The sequence below is a fragment of the Parasteatoda tepidariorum genome, chromosome 9, assembly GCF_043381705.1.
Source record: "Parasteatoda tepidariorum isolate YZ-2023 chromosome 9, CAS_Ptep_4.0, whole genome shotgun sequence".
Taxonomy (NCBI): domain Eukaryota; kingdom Metazoa; phylum Arthropoda; class Arachnida; order Araneae; family Theridiidae; genus Parasteatoda; species Parasteatoda tepidariorum.
This window is the reverse complement of record NC_092212.1, coordinates 4,119,623-4,136,721: the sequence shown is the minus strand read 5'-3', so window position 1 is coordinate 4,136,721 and position 17,099 is coordinate 4,119,623. Positions and strand designations below refer to the sequence as shown.

General features: G+C 28.4%; 1 protein-coding gene across 2 annotated transcripts in view; it reads left to right on the top strand.

Moving 5' to 3' along the window:
- LOC107436175 (lysosomal enzyme receptor protein) overlaps positions 1-17,099 on the top strand; it is a 48,360-nt gene that overhangs the window by 11,102 nt on the left and 20,159 nt on the right. For both annotated transcript variants that reach the window (XM_043052776.2, XM_043052778.2), the window contains exons 3-10: positions 1,819-1,965; positions 3,064-3,246; positions 6,300-6,504; positions 8,991-9,067; positions 10,635-10,792; positions 12,357-12,499; positions 14,246-14,450; positions 15,605-15,688. In XM_043052776.2, the coding sequence (XP_042908710.1) occupies positions 1,819-1,965; positions 3,064-3,246; positions 6,300-6,504; positions 8,991-9,067; positions 10,635-10,792; positions 12,357-12,499; positions 14,246-14,450; positions 15,605-15,688 (1,202 nt within the window). The remainder of the gene's footprint in view (positions 1-1,818; positions 1,966-3,063; positions 3,247-6,299; positions 6,505-8,990; positions 9,068-10,634; positions 10,793-12,356; positions 12,500-14,245; positions 14,451-15,604; positions 15,689-17,099) is intronic.

The following is a 17,099-nucleotide window of genomic DNA, read 5'->3' as shown; positions in this document are numbered from 1 at the left end:
ATTTCTCTTTTTCTATATGATATTTAAACTTCTTGTTAAAGTCTCATTCACCGATGAATGTTTTGCAAGATTTTTATTAGCTTTAATACTAAGTCTTTCTAAAATGGCATTGAATCTCAGCTTTGGATGTTCAGACGATGAAGCGACCAGACATACTTTGACATCAGGCACTGATTATTGTTTGGTATGACACGTTTGTACTTTAATGAATAAACTCTATATTTTATCAATGAACGAGTATAATATTTTAAATAATATTTTGAGTTTAAACGTTCAAATTTCAACAAAATTAAAAGATACATGTCTATGTTTTTTAACACTTGTAAATGTTTAGAAACATTTTTGACCCACAGTGCAGTAGGGTATTGAGAATATTTAATATTCCACGAATTGAGAATATTTAACTTTTTTGTTTGGCTGGATTGGGATATACCACACCACGACTATTCACAGGTTAAAACTATATTTCTGCAACATTGAGAACCATTTAAAGTCAATATTTCACAATGATTGCATGTAATTATTAAGTGTGGGTTTGACTGATTAAATATTTTTCATGTAACCCAAGGGTCAGACATAAAACATTTGAATGTATATATCTAATTGAATAGCACATGAAACATTTGAATACATATACAGTCGGTCTTCAATTTGACAAACTTCCATTTTGCAATTTTTTCGAGGAACCAAAAACATTTTGAAAATTTCTTCGTTAAATAATTTCCAAATAGCGAAGTAAATTTTCTATTTAACACATTTTTCTTTGAAATCCTGTTTCCCTATTTCCCAAAATATTTCAGTATATTTCAAACTTGTTAACACATTATATGGGGAAATGACCTTGAATTGATTTTCACAGCCACTTTAAGAGAAAGCATGCATGCAGAAATCCATGCCAAAAATCAATTTACAAGAAAGTATAGCAGAAATTTCTAAAGCGTGGAACTATGATGTTACAGATCGTACTATTCGTAGCAGCTTTGCTAAAGCTGGATTCTTAGTCAGCGCAGAGGATAATATTCCTTTAGAAGAACTTTTTAAAAAATGTGGGTGCAGCTAAGAGAGAACCACAAAATTAACGATGATGTACTAATTAATAATTTTCTTTTTTATTGATTCTGAAGCTGCAACAGAAATATTAACTGAATCGAAATACTTGTGAACAGTGTGTAATATAAAAACAATACAGCAATAAATTGTGAGAATGATGAAGACAGAAATGATGAAGAAATTACCAAACCTTCATTTGAAACAATTTGATAGTAGATACTAGTTTACAAGATAAAGTTGAATCAGTTGCTATTTTAATTATGTCTAGTGTTTATGAATTTAAAACCTCTTTTGTGTTGTTTAAATATTTCAAATGGTGATTTTCTTTTTAATGAATTTTCCACTTTTATAACAAACTTTTTATCAAAATTTAGCATCGTTAAATAGAGGTCCGACTCTATATATATAAAAGCATAAAAATTTTAGGAACCAGTCATTCATTTGTGCTTACTGTATATATTGTAATTATGGAATTTAAATCTTATTTTGATTTATTCAATTAAAGACTTTAACAATTTTCTATCATATGAGAAAGTTATTGTTCAATATGAATACATTTCAATGTTTCAATTAATATTTTAAGTTTCTTTGCATTATCATTTAATATATATGCATTAATTAATTCAATAATGTTGCAGATTTCTTTTTATGTCAGTATTTAATTTTCATAAGAGTGAATAAATGTAATCCTCTAATTTTAATCTCTAGTACCTATAGATAAATATTTAACCAAAAGTCGTCTGTAATTATTTTTTTATTTCTATTTAGAGTTTAGGAAAAATGGAGCTGCCTCCTATGATTGATTTCATGGGTCATGTGACTGTCATCTACACCAATGGCTCAGTTTGTTTGAGTGATCCGCGTCTTCAAAATAGAGCTCGAATCATATTTATTTGTGATACTGAAGCCGGAATGGTGAGTTTTTGTTTGCTAAGAAAAACTATAAATAATGAAGATAATATAATTATTGATATTCAAAATGTTATAAATTACTTTGTTAAGTGAAGCACAATTCTGTACTATCTTTAAATGTTATTGGTATCAAAGTTAGTAGTTTTTTAAATGCTTTAATTGTATAAAAAAAATGATTTCTCATTTCTTTTGTAAAAATATTTTTGAATTATATTTGTTTATTATAGACTTAGATAGTTCATCTTCTGTACAGGATTTGTTAATTTATTTTTTTTTAAAAAAAAAAACATTTACTTAAAATTCATGGCTATTATTTTTTAAAAATAAATCTTTAATTTAGAAGTTTACAAGGCATTTTACATTCTTTTTTGATTTTCATAATTTAAAAATGTATTGTAAATATATTGCTGTGTTAATAAGTTTCAGTTAGAAAAATTATATTATTTATTACTAGATTTATAATAAATTGCAGCACTTATAAAATAATTTTTTGTTTAATTCTAATGAATTTCTTACAATGCAAATAATGAACAAAGTGAACATTTAATTTAGGATTTTTTTCATGCCTTTTTTTTCATCTATAAAAAAATATTATTGAATATAGTTTTTTTTTTCCATAAGAAAGCAGGATGATAATGAAATACTTATCAATTCTTAGTTCTAAAGCAATATCTACAAAATCACATTTTATTTTAATGTTGAAAATATATTCCAAAATCGTAAAACATTAATTTTTGGATGTATTGCTATAAATCAATTTTTAATGCAGTTACATAGTTTCATATCTATTGTCACAATTTATTTTCAATGATATTTATAGAATTAACATAATTTTAAACTGAAATTAAAAACATAAATAAATATTTAATTTGAATTTTAAAAAAAAGATCTGATTTAAATCAAATAAATCAGATTTTTTTAAAAAATCAAGAGCTTTGCTTTTAAATTTTTGTTTCTACTTTTAAAAGTCCTTGAGATTACAAACTAGCCTTTAGAAATTCTTGAATTTTATTTTGAAATTAAAATATATCCATGCACAATTTTATTGTAATTTAAAGAAATTTTTTTCCCATTCTTTTATTAACATTTATGATTTTTCAGGGTGAACCTGTGATGATATCTGATGAATATGATGACTGTTTGTACTTATTTGAATGGAGAACAAATGTTGTTTGCCCAGAAAAACCCGAGGAAAATATGGCATACTGTAACTATACAGACAGCAGCAAAGGCATTCATTTTGATCTCAGTTTGCTTATGAAAAAATCAGATCCTTATTATCAAGTGAGATCCTTTTTTTTATCACTGAAAAAATATTGAGGTATTCATAAAAAATATGTAAATATAAATTTTTTTTTTCAAATTTGAAATTTTTAAATTTTTATCATTCTTATCTGTTTAGTTTATAAAGAATGTGTACTGTTAATTAAAGACAAGTTAATTTAAAATATAAATTTTATTACTTATGCAAAATCTAGCTAACAAGACATTTATTCCCTCCTTACCACCACCCTCTGTTCCTCTTCTTAAGTTTTCATTCAAGCTTAATGACTCTTTTTTTTTAATGCAGAAGAAACGCAACATTATATAAACTTCTAGAACACAAGACTGGAAAAAAAATCAACAATAAATTGGCTAAAATTAATGAACTTCTGAAGCAAGCACCAAAAGAAATATAAAACTGATAATTTAAAAAATATTTACGAAATGATAAACATTTTAAAGATTGTCGCTAAAAAAAATTGAGTTTTTTCTAATTTTTATAAAAATTTTAATGAGTAGCAATTTTGTTGCAAATTTCGATTTGTAACAGAAGAGTTATTTCATGAATGTAATATATTTGCCCCATTTTTTACTTGCAATTAGATCAAATAGATTTCTAATATGATATTACAACATGGAAACTTTGAATCTTTCATTTCACTAATAACATTTCAATCCGCTCTACTAGCGTAAATCCTCATTTCAACCATTCCTTTTTTTAAAAGCATAATTGATATTGTCATAATTTTTAAAATTTCACGAACAAAACTTGAATTGCACATTTGAGTAATTACTTTTTGACGCGCTTGATTTGCTATCACTTTTTCGTCAGTTATCCTTATTGATTTTGCATATTCTTTAAAATCTCCCTACTTTTAATACAATATTATTTATTACAGCACTTGAATCTCAAATCATGTATTTATTAAACTCTTTATCGATGTGTCCGATTCAGGAGATTTCGTAGAAAATACTTGTGACTTTATCAATCTTTTTTCAGTTATTACCATATATTTCAAATTTGTTAATTTTTTTTTTTAATAAATTTTTTTTGAAGGGATGATGACTGGCTACGGAAAAATATGTACAGTTTTTCAATATATATATTCTTTTATATGTTAAAGGGAAGAAAAAATAGAGAAAATGCTGGGATGGCCTGGTTGGTAGGGCACTGGGCCTATGTCCAAGAGGGCGTGGGTTTGATTCTCGCCAGCTGAAGACTCCCCGTGTAGTAAATGGTGGCTGATGCACGTTAAATCTGCCGAGACACAAGGTCCTCCATGTTCCAATAACAAATCAGACCTCTGGGGGTATTGATCCAGGAGTTCATTTGTTCTCTGGATTGGTTCAAAATTATAGGGCTTCAAAGTTGAACATTCGTAGTCGTCAGCCCAAAATTAGGTCGGTTGTTCAAAAAAAAAAAAAATTGCTTTCGTGGAAAATGCTTGTACAAAAAGAAAAGAAATTAATTACTAAAAAAACACTGCACATTGAGGAAAAAATTTAGATAATTTTTTCTATCTGTAATCACGTGTCTGGTATTTTTTTATTTTTTAACCGGCGTTGAACAGCTGACCAAATTTTTGGTTTACGTCTACTAATGTTCAACTCCTTGTAATTTTGCCTTTAATTTTGAACCTATCCAAAAGACAAGTAAGCACCTGAATCAATACCCCCAGATGTATGATTCATTATGGGAACATGGAGGACTTCATGACCTGTCAGAATCAATGTGCACCAGTAATTTACTACACAGATAGACTTGATTCGCAGCGGGGACTGAACCCACGATCTCTTGGACATGGGCCCAGTGCCCTACCAACCAGGCTATCCTGACCCTTACATGTCTGGTATTATTATGTGTCCATCTTCCATAAAAAAAATTTTCAATTTCATATTGTCAAAAATATATTTTAAAAATTCCTATTTTACTTTCCTATTTAAAAATTACTACTTTCCCACTATCCTTACTTTAAGGGCTACATTTAATGAAGTTTTGAGTCCCATATAGTTTCCCAGCTTATAAAAAATTTACTTGGTAAGAAAATGAAGACAGAAGCTAACGTCCTTCTTACTCCAGGGTTGCCACAGGCGACTAAAGCAACTTTTTTTGCCTGAAAAGGCTTTTTAAAAAAAAAGCAACTATTTTCAGGAAAGGGAGACTATTGGGAGACTTTTCTGCACTCCTAGCGATGTTTTTTATTATTATTATTTTTTTAAGGCATAAATTGGGTGGAAAATCTGCACCCCACAAGATAGTTTTTGAATACACTGAATTTTTTTTTTCGTAAAAAATAAAAAATTTTGGATTGCAAATTTGAGTCTTCACTTTTTAATTCGTTCAATCTGCACAGACTCCATTGTAAGTCTATTTCACTTCTCGATCGCCTTTTCAATGATTATTGATAAAAAATTCTGCATGATTAAAAAAAAAAAAAAAATTAATACGATATTACGATGCGTGAATTTTTAGTCATATTTTTGATGAATTTTTGTTCTTATTTAGGCAATTATTTTCCTAGTTTTTGGCTACCATTTTCATGTTTTAGGCTACTAAAAGCAATTATTATTTTTTTTTATGTTGCAACCCTGTACTCCTATCCACATGCTAACGGTAAAACCATGCTTAGTGTTGCCGTGGGTAAAGAGTTCTGCTATGCGTCACTTTACCATAACCCCTTTCGATTGCCAATAAAGTAAGTCTGTTGGAAATTGACATCAAAAGGCTCTAGGTATTTTAAAATGAACTTTACAGCAAAGAAAAAGAAATTTTGAATGTTATGAAAACTTACATAAGCTTCCAAACCTTTAATTTTATATATTGCAAATTAAATTACCTGATATTTTAAGGCCCTTCTCTAAATTTAAAAAAAAAATTAGTTCATGTTTATTTAAAATTCCATATGTATATTCAGTAAAAATAAAATATGAATGTAATAGTAGTTAACATAGATTTATTGTATTTGTAAAATTTAACTTCGAAAGTTTTTTTCATAACTTTTTCTGATATTCTGATTTATTAAATTAAATGTTCTGAGGACAGATAATGTAAGAATTATGATTTATATTTATAGGTGACTAATCCAAGAACTCACAATCCTTATTTTATAAATGTGTGTAGTCCAATTAAGAATCTGACAAATTGTGAGAATGCTGGCATTTGTCTTCAGAGAGGAAAAGAGTTTTCTAGTTTTGGCTCCATTGATACTCAACAGTTTTCATATGATGGTCAGAGACTGAGGCTGACTTATTTTAATGGAGATGATTGCCCTTCTGGAGGTTTTTATTCAATTTGTATTTTTCTTTTTTTAAACTTATATTCTGAACTATAAATTTTTATTTGTCTAAACTACAATGTGGATAAAGGTACAGTCGAACTCGCTTATGACGAACCCTGATTTAGCAAGTATGTCTGATTTTACTGATGATAAATAATTTCAGCAATTATGTTAATTTTTTTACAAAACCAAGGGGTCATGAGTCTTACCCGAAGTACACTAACACAACGAACACACAATTAGTTAGTTCAAAACAAATTAACTAGCTTCTTTGGCACTGCTCAAATAAATAGAATAAAAAATAAATAAAGTACTATGTTTATAAATAAGCATTTATGAATGAATTTTATAATTGTTTTACAAACCTGCTTTTTGTGTGAACTTGGTTATAACAAGCCAGTATTATTTTTATTGAGCCCATGATGTAAGCCAGTTTGAATATATTGAATTTAAGTTACTTCTAATGTTTCGGAAACATTTTTGCAGCGTGAAGGTGTAAAAAGGACTTTTTTTTTTTTTACATATGTTTCATTTGTTGTAACTAATTTCAAAGCTAACTTTTTGACACTTTAGTAAACTTAGCTTGTGAAGTGAGAGAGAGTTATTGACCGTGCCAACCTTCATTTTTTAAAAGATACCAAATTGAATTAAGTTAGCATGTCTTATATACTAGTGAATTGATATTTAATAATTGTAGTGGTAATTATGCCACAAGCTCTTTTGTTTTTATGTCAGTAAATTTGATTATTTTCTTATTTAGGAATTAATTGTTTTAGTTTTTAGAAAAGAGATATATTGTATACATTATCAGTTTAAGCTTTAATTTATTCTATTAAAAGTTATGCTCTTAATTATTACTTAAGTTCTTCAAATCTTTTAACGCATTAAACCAACTTCTCATTACCTCCCAATCTTTGGCTTAGGAATAAGATTCCTCTAATCCTTTAAATTTTGCTCCTTGAAAATCTGTCATTATTTGTCTTCTCTTTTTTTTTCTCCTACTATCTGGTGTCCAATTTTGGTACTCTTAGCATTTGTTCTGTGCATTTTCATTCTTTCTTATTTGAATTCTTTCTCTATTGTGGAAAGGTTTGCTTTTTCTATTAATGTTCTGTTTCTAACTTTAATAGGCCAAATGATTTTTGAATGTCTGAGTTTCTAAGGCAGTATGTTTTAAGACTATATAAAGGAATCGCTCTGGCTATTGTTTCATGGATATTAATTTTTGTTCTGTATGGAATGTTTGACTTCCAGAATTATATAAGTATTCCAAGTTGACTTGTTACTATTGTATGTTCCAAAAAAATTAAATTAATTGTTATTATCTTAAAATGGCAGATATTATCTTCAGATTTAAAATTTCACTTTTAAAAAGTAATTTTTTTTGCAAAAAATGCAGTTTATGCTCTTTAGTAAGATTTATAATCCATAGATGCAATGTTATTTTAATGCCCATTAGAACGCCCTCACTGAAATGTTCACTATAGTATCCGAAATATAGTTTTTTACCATAAAAACTAAACAAATGTTAAGACTCTTTAAAATTAAGTGTCTAACATTTGTGCACTTTGAAAACAGGCTGCTTTCATAGACATTGAGTTATTTAATTTAGAAAAAACTTCAAAGAAATTACTTAAACCTTTTATTTCTTTTCACATATTTAAGGTAAAGTTTTTTTGAGACACAATTTTCTAAGTGGTTGTCTTCTATGGTCAAACGGTTATCAAAATTAAATAGTGTATCAAAATTAAGTTCAAAGAACATTAATAATCAAAAGTGTATATGCACCCTTATGTAAATATCAATATGAAGTACAGATTGCAATCATAAGATTAAAAGAATTTTTTAAGAGTACAAAAATTTTATCATCCATACTTTTCTTGCTTGAAAACTTAATTCTCTTTGTTAAATGTTGGTATTTTAGAGTTTACATTATGTTACCAAATACTATTCAGAACAAGATTCTGATAAAATCTCTTTAAATGTTTTCTGTGCATCCGCAGTAATGATTTCTTTAAATGCTCATGTCTTGCACAAGCTTAAACTAACTTTTTCAAATAATATTTTGTTCAATTTTATTGAATATTTTAGCAGTTATAGTAATAAAATATAAAGTGAAAAATAATAATTTTTTGAAAAAAATGTCCTGCTACTTTTACAAAATATTGTGTAGTTATTGCATATTATAACCAACCTAATTTAAGTTACAAGCTTATTGCTAAATTTTTCAGAAGTGTTTTCCTAATTTTGTCTCTTCATCTACCTAAGGATGCTCTGTTTTATTTCAATTATATTTCAAATAACGTTTAGTGTCTATTCTCTTCCTCTTTTACGCATTTTGCTTGAATATTTTTACACGTTTTTGTGCTATTGATCTTTCTCAGGTATTTTAAAATTAAAATTTATCTTTTCTGTTTTACATGCCAGAGTTTATGCTCATAATATTTATTTGTATACGTTTAAAATAATTCTCAAATTTTTTTGCAGTGAAAGGGAAGCACTCATCAGAAATATTTTTCGTGTGCGATTCTAACGCTGGGCTTGGAACACCAGTTTTACATAAGGTAAGAAAAGTTATGTTAGGTACGGGGCCATTCTAATATTGTATAAGCATATTTTTGTAAACTTTTGACTACCTTCCATTCCTTGTCAACAAAAATGAGCAATTCACAAACCTTTCTCCTATACTTACATAAGAAAGTTGCAACTTCTCCTTGTTTTTTTTGCTTTACCTTTACTTTGACATTCATTGTAGCAAACTAGTTTTTAGATTTAATTCAAATAAAAAGAGGTAACTTTGAATGAAACAAATTTTACATTTTAATTTATTGTATAAAATTTTTAGTAGAATTTCTTCGGAAAAAATCTTCATTACTTTTTCTTAACTTTGAACTTATGAAATTCTAAAATTTTTTGAAACCCAATCCAGAAGACAAGGAAACTCCTGTATCAGGTGCTGAGGGAAATTTGCCTTTGTAACGGACTTTTTGATGGAACTAACCTGCATTTGCTTTACATAGAGATGAAAATCTCGATAACCTCCCATGGTTGGCCTGACAGCAAGGGGACTCTAACCCATGATCCGTCTGCCACTGAGGATATTTTACATCAGCTCCGTGGTGGGCGGAAGCCGGATGCGAAAGTCATATCGACCGCTTTCGCTGGGATTCCAACCCGGTTCACCTCATTGGAAAGCGAATGCTCTATGCCCTGGCTCACCACGGCTCGATAAGTTTAGTTAGTAATCATTTGTTAATAGAAGTTTTAGTTTTTTTCCTGATCAAAGCAGCTTTTGTTCAGTGGTTAAGAAATTGAGCTGCCAGCGTAAAGGATCGAGTCTGGGCTTCTGCACAGTGCTATTACCATCATGCCATTGGTTAAAAACTTATGAGACTGTACCTCTATGACCGGTTGGCTGTTGCAGAAGTGCTTTATTTTTTTAAACTCTCTACTCTTTAAACTATGTAAAACTCTAATGTAACTTCTCTAGTTCTCTGTTAGACACCTTTTTTGTAATTTAATTAAATGTAAATAATGCAAGTATCTTTGGAATTGTTGGAAGAATTCTTTTCTAAATTGGTCCAAACTCTTAAGATTGTGAAAGTTTTTTTTATTCTTCATCTATTTTGTTATGACTGTAATTTTCTTTTATTTTAATAGTTTGTTTTTGTTCAGTACAGAAAACAATAAGAATTTGTAAGTGAGTTTTAGGGTTTAGTGTGTGTTATACTATTGTCTGCAGCCTCATGTTTTGTTCTTGGTCATCTGAGGATTTTTGTCCCTTTTTTCTTGGTTAAAGTGTTTGCTCCTCTTTGAATACAACTGATGTTTTGCATGATTGGAGCCAGATAGAGCCCATCATTATCTTCTATTGAATAACGTGTTTTTGCACCACGATTTCATCTAAGTTGGGTGCCCTTTAGAGCAAGAGAACAAGTTAGGTCCAAAACTTATTAAGTGTAGAAACGTTTTGACTGTTTAAACATTCTAAATATCTACTTGGTAGTTTTTTTTTTTTTAAAGAAGTGAAATCTTGATTTACTTTTTATTAGGGTTGATAAAATGTTGTTTCTTTATTTCTTCAATACTTTTTATTGTGTAAATATTTAATAAAGCTTCTTTTGATTTTAGCGTTATACATGCCTGGCTGTTTTCATGTGGAAGACATCATTGGTTTGTCAAAATACTCAGCAACAGTGCTCTTTTGAAATATCAAACAAGCATTATGATTTCAATTTGCTTTCAAGTTTGTCTCATAATTGGAATGCTATGGATGCCCAGAATGTCAGGTAAAAAAACTATGAGGGGTGTTTTGCTATCACTGCTTTAAATATATATTTTTTCAATCCTTATCAAAATTAAAAATAAAATATGGTATGTTTTAGTTAGCCTTGCATAAATAATTCTAACTCATTATTATTAAGAAATTTTTTTTTCTCATTTATTTATTTGTTCTTTGATCACGAAATAAAGTTAGCACTCAGTTGAGAGATAAGAATAAGAGATAAGAATAAATAGTTGAATTTATTTGCACAAATGTAATTGAAAATTACCATGAAAAGTTTAAACCTTTTATATCATGCAATTATATTAAAGCTTTAAAAAAAGAAAGACATCTAAGTCACTATTGGAGAAGGCAAGTGTACAGAATATCAAACCCTGTTAGATTGCCTGGTAATTAAAAGGTATTTCTAAGAATAGTCTAATAACTCCTTTTTATTTCCCTGAGAATTGAATATTGCCCTTTCTTTACTAGGATTTGTTAAAATTGGATAAGTTTTTTCATTCTTCACTTAAATATTAGAGCAGTGATTCTCAAGCTTTTTTTTTTTGATGTGGCACATTTTTAACGATTTTGAAATTTGACACCACACAATGAAAAAAATTAGATTAAAAGTTGTTTAATTACCTATTTTACACTGCGTTAAATAGTTTGTGATAATAATTTTGAATGTGAAATAAAATATGTACTACAAAAGCACATTTATTAAGGGATTAATTATTTCTTTCTACCAATTTTTAATTAGTTAGTAACAGTTATTTATTTTTTTGCTAGTTATTAATTGTTAGCTTGTTTTCTATAGTTATTAACTGTTAGTTTTTTCTACATTAACTGTTATTTTTTTTGGGATTTCTTGTTAACTAGTTTTTTTGCTAATTAATTTTTGTTAGTTATCCTCTGTTAATTTGTTTTTTATATGTTTGTTCTTTTAGTTATCCTTTGTTTATTTGTTTATTAATTGCATAGCTTACTTTAATGATTAGCTCTTACAAAATTTTTTAGGCACGCAAAAGTGCCGCAGCACAGTAGTTGAGAATCACTGTATTAGAGTATTAATTTGCGATCCCAAATGTTTTTTTTTTTTTTTTTTACATGTTAAGAACAGTCACTGTGGAACACCAGGTGTATTCTGTGTATGCAATAATGTTGTAATTAATCTTATTTGTTGTATTAGAAATATTAGTTTTTAATTTTATAGAAGTATCTAGGTCTCATGCAATGGCAATAAGCTGATTTAATCATTACCATATTCCCGGAAACATTCGAGTGAAAGTGAAGCTTTCATTTGTTGCGACAAATTTGTTTTTTGACCAAATTTAAATGAAAGCAGGACAATGACTTTTTATTTCTAAGAGATAGTTTTAGTAGTCAGTCTAAAAATATAAATTAATTTCGACTAGCAGATTAATTTTATCATATATTAACATAATTAAATTCAAGTGTAATTTATTCCATAAAAACATACTTTGATAGTTTGATCCTATTAACCAAAAGTCCTGGAAATTTAACTAATCTTTATCTATTTTGCACCACTTAAGTGCACTAATGTTATTAAAAATTTTATTTATTAGCTATTGGATAAACATCTGCCGTGGAGTTCAAAGAACAAATACTACCATTGGCTGCTCGCCAACTGCTGCTGTTTGCATGGAAAACCGAGCTGGCTCTCATATCTCTCTTGGAACAATTCAAACAATGGAAGTAAAATCAATAAGTAAGTTATATATCTGTGTGTTATTTAAATAAAAAATAGCTTGAAATTTTAATGAAACTTATTTTAACAGGAGTCAAAGTCCTCTTATAAATCCCATGTATTTTAAAAGTCTTAAAAAAACATTCTATACTGTTCTATATTACCAAAATTTCCTATAAATCCTTTTTTTTTCTTTTTCCTCTCTGAACAGCAATATCATTTCACTAAATTTTTAGATTTTATATCCTGTAATGCTTAAAGAGTATGTAAAAATCTACATTTCTTATCTTAAGATAGTTTACAAATATGTTGCCTTAAATTATAATTAGTGCTTTTGGTGATGAAGTTGCAGCAGAGGAGTGGAATTAAACAACAATGACATACTAGAATTACAGTGACACACTAGACGAATGGAAGTACTCTGAAAATTTCTAAAATCCATTGATTATTTTTGGGACCCAGTTTTTGAATTGAAAGATGATCAGGATCTTATCTGAAATGGGTTTTTTTTTTTTCCAAAGCATATGTGACTTTTTCCTGTAGCATCAGTTTCGTGAGGTTTTTCTGGTGGTATAAGAATTGTGACATCTGAAAGACCAATTATAGGCCTTGATACCCTCAATAGCAGGAGTCAAAGTGCTACTAAAGAAAAGGTTACAAATGTATGGCATTACTTAAAAATTTTATCACTTTTATAAGGACCCATACGTTAAATGCTAAGCTCCAAAAAACGTCAGAACAAAAAGAAAATATGTAACTGCAAGCAAAAGAAAATATATTATAAGCAAAATTTGAGAAATTTTCTGATCTGGAAAAGAGAGTATCAAGTGCCCGGTCAATTAATGATGAGTGCAATTAATGACTTAAACAAATTCTTTAATTATATGTTCCTATCTTGGCTTCACTAAACAATATACAATTATCAGAACTTGCACTTTATATACAGTGTTTTCTTTACAGAAAAAAAAATGAGAGAGAATTTCTCACCCTTTCTTAGAAACAGGGTGAGATCTCAAAAAGTTAAGTGAGATTTCTAAAAATTAAAAAAAAACGCGAATAGACTTGGAAAAAAAATATTTCTTTAATTGTGATACATTTTTAACATCTTCTAATTTTTAAAGCATTGAATATTTTTGCTGCATCATCATATGGAAAACGTTCTATATCTACTTCTTCATCAGCTATTCTCATTAGGTTGCTCAAATGTTTATCAGTCATTTGTATAAGATATTTTGTCCTAATTCGGTTTTGAGTGCTAAATGACCTTGGAACAGATGCTGAACAATTCGGAATCGCTAAGTAAATTTGTGGCATTAAAAAAAAATGTATACGTCTTACATGAAGAAATCTCACCTTCCAAGAATGATGTGTTCTGAAAGGTGTTCTGTCATTCGGGGGGGGGGGCATTGTGTTCTGCTGTTCCCACCAGTTTTGAACAATACTGGTAAATAGGGAAGCTAGATAACAGGGACAGATGTTGAAAATAATGAAAGATCAAGGAAGAAAAGTGAAACTGATTTTATTCAAAATGACAGAAGACGAATTTTTTTCCAAAATTCGCGCATTTAGAAATTGATTAATAGAGGGCGCGATCTTCTCGCGTTGATAATTTTTTAATGCGAGAAAGGAAAAAAATAAGCGAGATTCTCGCGCTGTAGTGAAAACACTGATATAATTATATCTCTTGCCAAAATCCATTAAATTGCATATAAGTAGTTTTATGACAATTCAATAATGGTCTTTGTAATAGAAATTTTCTTAATCTAGATTCCACTGACTTACTGCTCACTTTCAAGTCAGGAGACAGTAGAGCATGCTCTAAAATTTCCTCATCAACTGAAATGACACCAACTTCTAGAATTTTTATGCGCTGTGGAAATCGCTTAGGAAAACCAAAAATGTCAAATGGTCCAGATAATGAATGTTACTACAACTTTCTCTGGGAATCTAGTTTAGCTTGTGCTGATAAAGCGTAAGTTTAAAAATTTTATTTCTGAAAGTTTTTTACAAAAATAATTTATATTTATTTTAATTATTTCATAGATATGTTTCCTCCGTCAATCACATTATTTCCACGTTTCTCCTGCTTTCTTTATTATATATATATATATTTGTTTATTATATATTTTTGTTTATGTATTTTAACGTATAATTTTTTAAACTAGTAACGGCGATGTTACTCGGGATGTAATCACCCATTGTTTATACCAAATGGAATGTGTATAATTTTTGAGAATCCAAACTAATTTCAACTATTGCCAATTCAGATTGGCAGAAACCCTGATTGTAATTGGTTTTTTACCAATTGTGTAATATAACAAATCAGTGAGACTTCNAATTAATATAAAATCGAATGTAATAAATATTTCGGACAATCACCAAAGCATATCTGTGATTGTCGACATACACCGGTGAGGGTCTGACTGTACAAGAATGTAATGAAATATTCGATCTTTCACCGACGTATTTGGTGTTTGTCGACATTCACCGGTGAAAGTCAACAACCACCGATTTCGGTCTTTCGCAGTGACATATATATATATATATATTTGTTTATGTACTATAACGTATAATTTTTTAAACTATTAATGGCGATGTTACTCGAGATGTTATCACCTATTGTTTATACCCAATGGAATGTGTATAATTTTTGAGAATCCAAACTAATTTGAATTATTGCCAATTCAGATTGGCAGAAACCTTGATTGTAATTGGTTTTTGACCATATTTTTTTACCAATTGTGTAATATAACAAATCAGTGAGACTTCAAGAGAGTATTTTCCTTTCCGTCTATACCTTTTCTGAATTATCATTGAGGATGCTATTAAAAATAAACAAAACTTAATCTAATAGTCATGAATTATTTTTCAAAGTCCACAAGATCTATAACATCTTCGTTCAAAACAGTTATTTGGGTTGAGGATAGAGTCTTCGAAAAACTGCCTTAAACTTGATAAAGGAAAGTAATAGAAAAAAAACTAGATAGATAGAACTAATAGCAAAGACCTTAGCATTCATTTTAGTAACTTTTGATATTTTGTACTTTTTTTATTTTATACCAGAAAAGAATTAGTTTCTCAAATAGTTGTTTTTATTTTTGAGTAAATATTTTTTGTTCTGTTTAGAGAGCAAGTGATCTTGGAAGAAAATGGTATTCTTCGTGATGCCAGATTTGGATTTATTCTGGACATCAAAAGTATATTGAACCAGTCAGTACCTTTCTATTTTTTTATATATTTATGATTCTACTAAACTATTTAGTATATAGAAATTGTTTTGTTTATTTAGTATTTATGTTTGTGCATGCAGTCAAATTGCTCGTTAATTATGTATTCCTACAGAAAAGACAATCTATAATTAAATTTTTGTTAATTTTTGCTTTATATGATTGAAAGTTTTTTTTACTATAAATCTATTTAATAAGTATAGTTCATTAACTCTTATGCCTGCTGTATCATGATTAATGAATAAACAATTAGGAAATATAGTTTTTGAATTTTTAATTCATAAATATGTTCTTTAAGCTGTAATATTCAAACTGTTCTATAAGATGTATTATTTCAATATATTATTGAAGTGTTATCAGTTGATTTTTTTAGAGCTGTTTGTGAGCATAATAAAGTGTATACTATTATTGCACTTAGTATATTTGTTTAATTCTGGTTAAGCAAAAATTTGTGCTCTTTATTTAGTTTAGTGAAAATCGGCAAATTGCAATTTTTTCATCTAGTTTTATAAAAATTGTATGAAAATAAAAGTATTCACTATTACCTTAAATCTTATTAAAGAAGTTTATTTCTGATAATTTATTTTTTTATTATTTCATGCAACACTCAGTTATAAATCAATATTGATGATAATAATCATTTCTAGCAATATCAAAGAGATAAAGTTACCTTAAATTACATTCTGCTTTAATAATTTGTTTTTCCAGCTTAAAAAATAATTTAAAGTGTAAGAACATTTTGAAAATTGATTGTGTATGTATATTTATAAAATCTGCAGAACATGTGAGAAAATGTAATACAATACTATATCTATACAGTAGAGTATCGTTCATTGGGTCGCCAATCAACCACATTTATGTTTTCTATCTACTGTTTTAATTTTGAGCACCACAATTGTAGGGGTGATTGTATTCTGAATGTACCCCAGAGTTCCGGATTTTGTGTATCATCTTTCTATAAATTAAAAGAGCAAGGCATGTGATTTTTTGCGGAATTCCGCCTATCTCAAAGATCATTGATTTGCGTAAGTTCGCAATTCAAACTTATAATCCGACGAAATTTTCACTGCAATCTAAATGCAAATTTTTAAACCTTCACTAAATTGTGTTAACGAGATGCTTTCATCCACATGACTCTTCTGTGATTTTAATTTTTTAATCAGATTTTATTGTTTTTAACATTTGAAACTGTGCTGGAATCCGCTAATATCACGAATCATATTCACACGATTTCAATATCAAACATCAATTTTTGTATTTATCTGATTTAAAAATCCTATATCGCAATTTGTATTTTCGCATTTTAGAAACCAATATTGCAAATTGTATTTACTCGAATTCAAAATCTAATGTCCCTATTCCTATTCGCAGGATCTGAAAGTCATGTATCGTGA